This window comes from Cucurbita pepo, chromosome LG17, assembly GCF_002806865.2.
Source record: "Cucurbita pepo subsp. pepo cultivar mu-cu-16 chromosome LG17, ASM280686v2, whole genome shotgun sequence".
Lineage (NCBI taxonomy): Eukaryota > Viridiplantae > Streptophyta > Magnoliopsida > Cucurbitales > Cucurbitaceae > Cucurbita > Cucurbita pepo.
The window spans coordinates 7576440-7587300 of NC_036654.1; the positions used below are offsets into that span (position 1 = coordinate 7576440).

Consider the following 10861-nt stretch of genomic DNA (forward strand, 5'->3'; position numbering starts at 1 on the left):
AATGCTCAAAGAATTTGGCATTTGTTCATCAATGGAGGAAGGATCTGTGGCTAGATGAAGCCATTTGGATCATATCGAAGACTTACAGAAGTATTCCTCAGAGGTTTGCATCTTCCTCCCATTAGAATCCTTTTCTGCCATAGCCGTTGTCCGTTTTCATCGCCTTCATGATATGAGATTGCCGTCGATTTTTTTTCCTTCGTCTGTTTCCGATCTTTCGATGGAATTTGAAACAATCGCTTATGATTTTCTCGGTTTGCAAATAGCATAGCCGATTCATTGTTTCTGAGATTTTTCTCGTAATTGAGATTTCTGTTTCGGTAGCCACTTTTCACCTTGCAGATTCTGCTCTTTATGAAATTGAAATTGAAATTCCTCTTTCTAAATAGGTCTAAGATCGACATAGGAAGTCTCGATTGGCTTGAAATCTTCTCGTCGCTTCGAATTATATTCTCTGTTTCAGATTCGCCATTCGATTCTGCCGCGAAAATTTCCTCTCGATCTTGGCGATAATCTTCTCCCGCTTCCGATTCGCTCAAAAAATCATCATCATCATCATCTCCATCGATTTTACTCCCGATTCCGCAGGCAGAGAGTTTTCCTCCGCCGAAGATTTTGCAGAACATGGAGGCAACTTCGGCGAGCCACTTCTTCTTCTCGATCTCGATGGAGTTTTCTTTTTCCTTGATGTTATCGGTGCAGTAATCGAATCTTTTTCGGAAGGGTTTGAGAAAGAACGTTGGGACCTTGAGGTAAGAAACGGAAGGAGTGGTGGATTCCGCGGGGTCTGATCCTGTGGTGTTGGTGATGATAACCACGGAAGCTTCTTGAGTTTCTTCTTGAAATTCTTTTGGTCTGATCTTGTGTAAGAAACCGATCTCCATCGCCGGAGCAACTGTTGGATAAAACTGCACTGCAGTATCAGTTCTTCCTTCAGCGCCTCCACGTCTCCCATTTTCTTTCTCCAATGCGATCTCTTTTAATTTAAGTTCTAGTGTCCTTATTATTATTATTTTTGTAATAACTAAATTTTTAATAATAACTTAATTCTCTAAATTTTAAATTTTATAACCAATGTAAATTAACAAAAAAAAAAAATATATATGAACACATTTAATTTCTAATTATATTGATATATATATAGGTCATAGGGGTGCTAACACATGTGTAACGACCCAGATCCACTGGCAGCAGATATTATCCTCGTTGGGCTTTCCCTTTTGGGCTTGGGCTCCTCCTCACATCTGCTAGGAAGGTTTCCACACATTTATAAAGGGTGATTTGTTCTCCTCCCAAACCAATGTGGGACGCTGGCCCCAAAGGGTGGATTTGGGGGCGGTCCCACATAGCTTGGAGGAAGGAAAGGGTGCCAGCGTCCTTATTGGCACACTACCTCGTGTCTACCCCCTTTGGGGAACAACGAGAAGGCTGGCACATCGTCCGGTATCTGGCTCTGATACCATTTGTAACGACCAAAATCCATCGCTAACAGATATTGTTCTCTTTAGGTTTTCCCTTTTATGCTTTCCCTCAAGGCTTTAAAACGCGTCGGCTAGGGGAAGGTTTCCACTCGAAATGGACTCTTAAAAGAGAAAATTGAGTGCTCTCAACTGCAACGATGTTGCGAGAAATATTTTTTCCCCGTATATCGGTAAGAGAGATCTTAAGAACCCGCCTACCATGCTCGTAATCTTTTTTAGCTACAATGACTATCAATGTTCCGATAATTTTGTAAAATTGAAAGTACATAGGCTAAACTGTTATTTTCACGAACATTAAGAAAATAAAAATATTTGGTTTTTAGTCGTAAATCGTCTAATTAACGTGATCGTGTTATTCGTATAATTATTGATTATATATGTCTGTTATGTCGATGTATGAGAAATTATTTAACGGAAAAAAATATTTACATAATATTTTTTTAATAATTTCAAATTTGAGAAATGAAATAAAATATAGCATTTTTAAACATTTTCTTTTTTCTCTTTGTTAAACTAAACCCTGACTTTTGTTTTCTTCTCTCTTTCTCCGGTTCCATTTTCGATTCCTCAATCCTTCCCTTCGATTTCGCGGGTCTTCTTCCGCGGAGAAGAATTGATCCACAAGGAAGAAAGCTGCGTGAATCTTGTTTGATTCATTCAAAAGACGGAAGAAAATCACTGCTGTTGAGGTAAATTTCCTTTCTAAACCCAAAATCTGATTTCTAATTACCTTCATCCTCTCGCTCTCTCCATCCCCAGTGAGAAATGAAATTTGTTTTTGTTCTTATGATTCGAATCGCTTGGCCTTTTCTGTCGCATAATTCTGACTTCGTTGAACTGTTGTTTCACTTTATCAAAAAGGAGTATTACATTTCTGTTGTATTGAACTGAAAAACTCTTTGATAATGCTTTCGACGTTTTGAGGGTTCTTTCCCAATTCTTTGCATTGGGAGGATGAGACTTATTGTGTCATTAGTAAATTTGTTTAACTTTTCTACATTGAATCTTATGATATGCCTCGTGGGAAGAAGTTACTGGAATATGATTTGGTGTTCAGGATTTCCTTTTTTTTCCATTGGAAAGAAGTTACTGGAACAACAGTGTGTTCATCTTGTTCCTTGCTAGAAATCTTAGATTATTACTCTGTTGATATGATGCCCAACAGAGTGAGATTTTTTAATGTGATAAATACTGCATCTTCCTGTGCTAGTGTTCCTCATCTCTTTAACCCGGATGGTTTGGTCGTGTCATCTCTCAGGAGTCTATTCAATGTAATCGTTCTGAATTCTATAAGTTCTGAGTTCAAGAAATGTTTATGACATTGATTTGGAATCTCTATTTTTCTAGTGCTTTGATTTTCAAAGTGAATTCAAGAAACTGGTTGATCTGTTCCACAGCAGGAACATACTATGCAAATAGCTTGTCAACCCCATCCACTAGTTTACTTCTCAATCAGGTCTCTCTCTCTCTGTACTCTCTCGTGCATGGAACTTTTCATTGTTATTTTGGGCTCTAAAATGATATTTTAATCTGAAATGCAGAAGCAGCTCTAAAAGACAAAGTGGATGGAAGAATGTACAAAACTTGCATTCAAGCAACTTTGTTAAACTTGTATTTGTGGAACCTCAGACTCGTAAATTTGCTATGCCTTTGTGCAAAAACAGATTGAATGCTATCCCAAATGCAGAAGATGGGCACCCTTCTGCCTCAATGTCAGAAGACATCAATTCAAATCCGGTGCTTAATTCTATAGAAGGAGAGTTGTGGAGTAAATGGTCGCCACCAAAGTATCTATGGAGAGGGCTATCAGTTCTTTTTCTGGCTGGGCAGGTCATTATGAGGACTTTAAAGGGTAAAGTCCATTGGAAAAATACTCTTCAACAGCTAGAGAGAGTAGGACCAAGATCTGTAGGGGTTTGCCTTCTAACATCTGCATTTGTTGGCATGGCCTTTACTATCCAATTTGTTAGAGAATTTACTAGATTAGGATTGAACAGATCTGTTGGTGGTGTATTAGCATTGGCATTCTCAAGGGAGCTGAGTCCTGTGATCACGTCGATTGTGGTTGCAGGACGAATCGGTAGTTCGTATGCTGCAGAATTAGGAACAATGCAAGTCTCTGAGCAGACAGACACGCTAAGAGTCTTGGGATCGAACCCTGTCGATTATCTCGTCACGCCAAGAGTTATAGCATCCTGCATTGCTCTTCCAATTCTAACTCTAATGTGTTTCACAGTTGGGATGGCATCAAGTGCCCTTTTGGCTGACAGCGTTTATGGTGTTAGTATCAACATTATCTTTGATTCAGCTCTGAGAGCTCTAAAGTCATGGGATATTATCAGCTCGATGATCAAATCGCAGGTTTTTGGAGCTATCATATCGATTGTAAGCTGTGCCTGGGGTATTACGACTTCCGGGGGCGCTAAGGGAGTCGGGGAGTCCACAACTTCGGCTGTAGTCATCTCTCTTGTAGGCATATTTATTGCTGATTTCACCCTTTCTTGTTTCTTCTTCCAGGGAGCTGGAGATTCCCTGAAGAACTGTATGTAAACTCATTGAGCACTCTCATACTTCTGAATTTGAAGTTCATTTGTAGCTTGGTATTTGCTTTAAACTTCTAGATTTCCCTCAAGCAATTGTTTAAACACACTTTAAATTATTAATTTTCAACAAATTATTCCAAAACACACTAAAATAAAAATAAAAACACTCAACACAGACCGGTAATCTCTCATTAACTTCGACTGTTCCTTTGTACAACAAACAAATCCAATGTATCATGTGACATTAAGTATGCCACACCAAAATTGTGAGAAAATCCCTTCAATGAAATAGAAGCCTATGCCACTATACATTCAACTGTTGTATCAACAATAATCTAACAGTGCAAACTTTACATTCAAACCAATCTTACCACCCTCAGTTACCAACTTAGCAGCCGTTACCAGCCAATGTCCTGGAGTATCATGTGGCCCCTTTACCACCTCAGCCGTATCGACGTATTTAAGAAGCTTTTTGGATCGAACCGGGACTGGTGGTGCCTCTCCATAGACACCAGAGTTCAGAGCACCAGGGACCTGCTTCTTTTTATCAGCAGCAGCTCTCTGTGTGAACGTAAATGTTGTGCTTAAATTTGTGAGGAAAGTCGACTTGCGAGAACCTTCAGGGGCAGCAGCCCATTCGGTTCTTCGGATGGTACAATTGGGCAAGTGAGTGAACTGCAGGCGTAGGTGAAGTATTGTCTTAGGCCACTTCCCCTTGCTGATAAGCTGAGCTCCTGTTACAATGTAAACACCATTTCCATCCTGCTTCAACCAGTTGGGATCGTGCCTGACAACTGAAGTGCACACATTTGAATATCTTTTCCATTTGACAGGTTCGAGGAATCGACCATTGGAGTCGCTGTCGTCGGTGCCTATCCACTGGCTTCGTCTTGATTCATTAGATGTGCCGATCAATCTAGCCATGACTTTTGGAAGGCTGGTTAGATGTTGTACATGTAGAGCCAACCAGTTGGACTTTTTCCCTTCTAAATAGAGGCGAAGACCAACTAATGGTTTCCTACTACTTGTGACCTGAAAGGATGGTTTAAATACCAAAACAGGGTCAATAGTGACTGAGAATCAGCTAGCATCAATGGACTGCTCAAAACCAGAGAAACACAAGAAACATACTTCAATTTTACATTGCTATGCAGCGTTGTTCTTTTGGTAAATATGGTTTCATAGCATTTGTAGAATACCAATAGGAAAAATTGAGTACCTGGGTGGAGGTGATGTACGTCCTAGGGCTCATAAAAGTGAACTGCAGGGTAGGACAGGTGGCCTTTCTCCTCTGATGCCCGAGAGGCAACTCACAGAAGTTTGGTGCCCATTGGGTCGGAATTTGGAACTCCAAGAAGTATTGCAAGTCATTCAAAGAAGGTTTATCTAAAATTGCAGAATCAAGTCAGTCAGATCTATATTAATAGTGTGGGGAATAGTAATACTATTTTCAGAGAAAAGAATAGGAGGATCAACTAATGAACCAACACCATTAAAGACGTCAATAAGTGCAGCTAGGAGTGAAAAACTTCCAAGGATTATTCACTTACATCCCGTTTAAAGGATAAAAATGCTCAATTTACATCAAAATGTCCCGTAAATTCTACCAACAGTTTCATGCATGAAACGAATTAAGATCTATATATTTTTGAAAGGCTATTTCTCCAGAAGTAATACAATATTGCAAGTAGTTTGACTGGAAATTAAACAGGCAAGAAGGTGAAGTTGAACAAGAGTGAAAACTAGAACAAGCATGGAGTAGCTTACAGCGTAAGTACAAGTTTATCGCATGGCTGAGATAACCACTGCCTGCAACCCCAGTAAGAAGAGAAGTAATAGGTACAAATTTGAATAAAATAACTTCTGGTTTAAAGCTAACAGTCTGAAGCCAGCTGGTATGACTGTGAAGGAAAGGATCCCCTCCTCGTTTAGAACAAATTAAGGTGATTCCCTGTTATGTTGAAAGTAAAGAAGAGAGTATTACGAGCTGAAACAATTTTCCAAAACAAATTCAGGTTTTTCTTTCTTGACTTACATCCTTGCTTGATGTTTCTGAAATATTGGCCAACTGTATCGAACTTGACTGCAAAATTTTTGTAAATATTTCTGGAACCTACAAGAGAAGAGAAGACGGTTTAGAACTAAAGGACGCAGTTGTACAACCTATAGAACATATCTTATTCTAGTCACGTCGTGAGAAGGCTATATCCATTTAAAAAATATTTTTTAAAACATAATCAACTTGATCATAGTTCAACTAATTAAGACATATACTTTGAGATCCTACATCCATTGGAGAAGAGAACGAAACATTCTTTATAAGAGTGTAGAAACATCTCTCTAGCAGACGCGTTTTAAAAACCTTGAGGGAAGCCCAAAGAGGACAATATCTGCTAGTGGTGGGCTTGGGCTGCTACAAATGGTATCAGAGCCAACCACCAGGCAATGTGCCAGCGAGGAGGCTGAGTCCCGAAGGGGGTGGATATGAGGCGGTGTGCCAGCAAGAACGCTGAGCCCCGAAGGAGGGTGGATTGGTGGGGGGTACCGCATCAATTGGAAAAGGGAACGAGTGCCAACGAGGAGGCTGAGCCCCAAATCAATTGGGGAGAAGAACGAAGCATTTTTTTATAAGGGTGTGAAAGTCCCTCCCTAACAGATGTGTTTTAAAAACCTTAAGAGGAAGTTCGAAAAGGAAAGCCCAAAGAGAACAATATCTGCTAGCGATGGGCGTGAGTTATTTACATATACCCCAACCAAAAAGGTAAGAGATTAAAAAAACATGTTTTTGTTTTTTTAGAGAAAGTAATTCAACAATTTTTTGCATATAGATATACCTTTACGTCTCTTTTTCTGTGCAGAGAAGAGGGACTTCTTTTATCTGAGAATAGAATATCTCCAAGATCCTCCAAGTGTCTCCGAAGTTCAGCAGGAGGTATAGACGAAGAAGGTCTCTGCCGTACCGAAATTAAGTCTTGACCTCCAATGGCGGTTCCTACTATTATATGCGTTCCATATGTCTGTATAAACCTGCCTACTAAAATTCATTAGTGTTAAAATAGAATGAAACTCAAGAAGCAAAATATCGAGCTTGATATTATAGGTGTACTAAAAACACCGGGTTCAACGAATCCTTGAATAAAGCCTTCTGCAATATCCTTCGTTTTTTATTGGTTCCATTTAGACAGCTTCTTATAATCTTTCTAGCTTCTCAGGTGTAGCACTGGACTACTCATACTCCCTTCCCCTCATTGTATTTTTTTTCTTTCAATACAAATCTGTCTTATCCACCCACAAAAATTGAAAACTTGGTATCACTGTCAACCAACCTGATGACATAATATAGGTAGAAAAAGACTCCTTTAGTGCGGAAAAAAGGATGTATAGAGCTATGTGAATGTTGTATGTTTCATCATTATCACACAACTAATTCTATTGCAACCGCTATGACTGATACTCGAACAGTTAGCATGTATTAATAACTACAATTGGAAATGCGTGTGTAACCGTCCAAGCCCACAGTTAGCAGATATTTTCTACTTTAGCCCATTATGAATCGCTATCAGCCTCATGGTTTTAAAATGTGTCTGTTAGGGAGAGGTTTCCACACCCTTATAAGAAATGTTTCGTTCCCCTCTCTAACCGATGTGGGATCTCACAATCCACCCTCTTGGAGGTCTAGCGTCCTCGCTAGCACAATGTCCGATGTCTGGCTCTGATATTATTTGTAACAGCCCAGTCCCACCGCAAGCAGATATTGTTCGCTTTGGCCATTACGTATCGCCGTTAGCCTGATGGTTTTAAAACGCGTATGCTAGGGAGAGGTTTCCACACCCTTATAAGAAATGCTTCATTTCCTCTCCAACTGATATGTAATCTCACAATCCACCCCCCTTGGGAGTCCATCGTCCTCCCTAGCACTCCACCCGGTGTTTGGCTCTGATACCATTTGTAACAACCCAAGCACACCACTAGCAAATATTGTCCGCTTTGGCCCGTTATGTACCACCGTCAGCCTCAGTTCTAAAACGCGTCTAGTAGGGAGAGGTTTCCACACACTTATAAGGAATGTTTCGTTCCCCTCTCCAACCGATGTGGGATCTCACAGTAATTAAACAGACGACACTTGATACGAAAAAGAGAACGCAAGCAACAATATCTAGAAAGTACCTGGACAACGATGCTGGATCCCAATTGGATGGAACAGCTTTCTTCACTTCGTCTTGTAATACAAGTGGAGATGCCGTTAAATGCAAATAGTATAGTGCGATAAAATAACCATCAAAAGCAAGATAATTGGCATCAGCAGCATCATGAAACCAGTCTCCACTCAAATTAAACATAGAATTAAAATAGCCCGAAGGAACTTTTCCTTGTATGGAGGATCTCTGATTCAGTAACTCAGACATCTGCACAGAAATACATGGAACCAAACCTATGAATCTTAATTTTTCAGAATTGTACAGTGAAAACAGTGCAATTTATTCAGAATAAGCTTTCCCTCTTTTTGTTCTTTTGTTCATGAACCATTTCAAGAAGTAAAACAAAAACAAACTTGACATTGATAATTGAAAACTTTCAACTATGTTCAGAGTCACAAACTTCCTCAAAAAAAGAACAAGAACACAGTGTTATCAAAAAAAAAAATATATGTTTGTTCAACGCCAGGAACACTCCTGGCTGTGTTCAGTGCTTAGGTACTTCCAACAACCTGAGTATAGTTCTAGCAGATATCCTCGACGAATAGGTTAGATGTTCGAATTCCCGCCACGATAATAAATGAACAGGTAAAAAGCTTCATGCTAGATATGCCTACTGACAGAGTTTTGGGGAAATTTTATTGTTACTCATGAATCCAATTCGAACTTGAATCCATGAGATGAAATCAAAAAACTAAGTGAAAATTTTCAAACTATCCATTAGGCTAATCACATGGAAAAGGTCGAGTAAATTCCACAAAGTGCACGAGAAGATGAAAGACATGGAAAAAGTGGAGAACCTGATTGAACTGAAGAACATCGGATTTGAAACGAATTCGATCTCCTTTATCGCAACGAATGTCCTGAGAAACTCCCTGAACAACACCTCCATCGGGAAAAACAATATCTCTTTTATTTACATCGTCGATCACCACCAACCTCCGCCCTCCGGCGCCACTCCCCTTCACAAATTTTAACCTAAAATCATTCGTCAGATCAAACCCTCGCCCTAAACACTCCAAAGCGCGAGCCTCAACCGGCTTCTCCGTCGAAATCATCGTGGAACCTCCTGATGATCAGCGGATAATTGGAGGAACCACACGAATGAGATAAGATTCAAGAAGATCAGAGGAGGAAGAAGAAGAAGTAGAAGTAGGTAGAGATCTGAAAATTTGACCTGCCCCCAAATTTGACCAGATAAAATACGAATCATCATAGACTGACAACGGACCAAATATGAATTGAAAAATAATGAAAAACATTTTTGGGATTCAGAAACACGAGGGAAGATTGATTGCGACTTCGATGGGGAAGAAAATTCAAAGAGAAGGAAGGGTAAAATATTGGCGGACACGACGGAGCGACCCCACGATGTTTGACTATGCGGCGGAAATGTCCACCGGAAAGTCAAATGCCGGTTTGATTACGAAAACCAATACCAACTCCTCCCACTTCTCCGTCCATCTGGATTTTCAACGCTATATTCTTTTCAAATGCAAATTGCATAACCACGACAAACCAAAGCTCCAACATTTTGGTGGTTGAATTTCACCAACTTCCCATCAATCCTATCTTCATGTCTTGTTTTCTAGAATTCTGAGTTTAATGTGCTCATTATGTTGTACACTTTGAGCATACAATTTAGGAAATAATCATGAGTTTATAAATAAAGAATACTCTCTCCATTGGCGTGAGACCTTTTGGGGAAGTCCAAAGCAAGAGATTACATTCAAAAGAAAAAGTCGACTCAAAGTCTTTTTATTAAGTCCCATCATCCAACACCTCCCCTTAATCGAGGCTCGACTCCGAGTCTTTTTATTGACTTACTCCTTCAGGAGTCTTAGTCATTTTTTATTGCTTTGGGCTCCCCCAAAAGGTCTCAGGCCAATGGAGAGAGTATTCATTGTTTATAAACCCATGATCATTCCCTAAATGAGTAGATATGGGACTTTCATCATCCAACAATATCAACGTGCACACTGTGACAGGCTCATTTGATATAGAGTTTTAGAACGTCATATCGTTACAATCACATTATCCTTTAGAACGTTACATCTTTTCTTCCATATCCAACATAGTTTTTCAAAGTCTTTGGATTGATTTAATTCGCCATTCAAAGTTTGAAGACTTTGGATATGATTTTTTCAAATAAATCACTATATATATATATATATATATAATTATGAAGTTGACATATGAAATATAAAATTTAAATTCAAAGAATTGGGATTTCATGTTGGAATAAAAACACTTAGAAAAATTGAAATATATTGACTAATAAAAATAAATAATTTTTTATTTGAAGCACACACATCTAACTTAGAAGTAGATTAATTTAATACGTGTAAGAAGACTAATTGACCTTATTGTTATTTTTACTATATGCTTTTTTATGAATACAATGTAAGGTTGATTAAAAATATTATTTGTTTTGCTGGCTTAAGAAACACATTACTTTAAATAAAATTTAAATTTAAATTTGATCAATAAAATTTTGAATTAATTTTTAAATGATTGTTTAATAGAGTGGATCGCTAGCTGTTTTTTAAATGATTGTTTAAAAGACGACAGTCAATATGTTTCAAGCAACGCGTCCATAATTTACTCCGTAAAAAAAAAAAAAAAAAAAAAAAAAAAAAAA

The 10861-nt window shown here is 38.8% G+C and overlaps 2 protein-coding genes across 5 annotated transcripts; one reads left to right on the top strand and one right to left on the bottom strand.

Moving 5' to 3' along the window:
- Nucleotides 1-1980: 1980 nt before the first annotated feature.
- On the top strand, nt 1981-4110 carry LOC111778612 (protein TRIGALACTOSYLDIACYLGLYCEROL 1, chloroplastic-like). 4 transcript variants are annotated; one of them, XM_023658539.1, is made up of 4 exons: nt 1981-2170; nt 2692-2752; nt 2829-2937; nt 3023-4110. In XM_023658539.1, the coding sequence occupies exons 3-4, from the start codon at nt 2891-2893 to the stop codon at nt 4029-4031; spliced, it is 1056 nt and encodes a 351-aa protein (XP_023514307.1). In that variant the 5' UTR covers nt 1981-2170; nt 2692-2752; nt 2829-2890; the 3' UTR covers nt 4032-4110. The 4 variants fall into 4 exon arrangements, with proteins under 4 accessions (XP_023514307.1, XP_023514308.1, XP_023514306.1 ...); XM_023658540.1 differs by having other exon boundaries at nt 2740-2752; XM_023658538.1 differs by lacking the exon at nt 2692-2752.
- Nucleotides 4111-4176: 66 nt separating this feature from the next.
- Nucleotides 4177-9738, bottom strand: LOC111778611 (MACPF domain-containing protein At1g14780-like). The gene is made up of 7 exons (XM_023658537.1): nt 9021-9738; nt 8192-8430; nt 6859-7051; nt 6060-6137; nt 5792-5975; nt 5244-5410; nt 4177-5056 (listed from the first exon to the last, which is right to left on the bottom strand). The coding sequence occupies exons 1-7, from the start codon at nt 9276-9278 to the stop codon at nt 4349-4351; spliced, it is 1827 nt and encodes a 608-aa protein (XP_023514305.1). The 5' UTR covers nt 9279-9738; the 3' UTR covers nt 4177-4348.
- Between the last annotated feature and the right edge of the window lie 1123 nt (nt 9739-10861).

What these genes read in the sequence shown, in the direction of transcription:
- LOC111778612 (XM_023658539.1), top strand. Translation starts at nt 2,891, where the DNA reads ATGCAAATAGCTTGTCAACCCCATCCACTAGTTTACTTCTCAATCAG. An exon ending in CTAGTTTACTTCTCAATCAG is followed by an intron (nt 2,938 to 3,022) that starts GTCTCTCTCTCT and finishes TCTGAAATGCAG; the next exon opens with AAGCAGCTCTAAAAGACAAA.
- LOC111778611 (XM_023658537.1), bottom strand. Translation starts at nt 9,278, where the DNA reads ATGATTTCGACGGAGAAGCCGGTTGAGGCTCGCGCTTTGGAGTGTTTA. An exon ending in ATGTTCTTCAGTTCAATCAG is followed by an intron (nt 8,431 to 9,020) that starts GTTCTCCACTTT and finishes ATTTCTGTGCAG; the next exon opens with ATGTCTGAGTTACTGAATCA. An exon ending in CGTACATCACCTCCACCCAG is followed by an intron (nt 5,057 to 5,243) that starts GTACTCAATTTT and finishes CCATCCTTTCAG; the next exon opens with GTCACAAGTAGTAGGAAACC.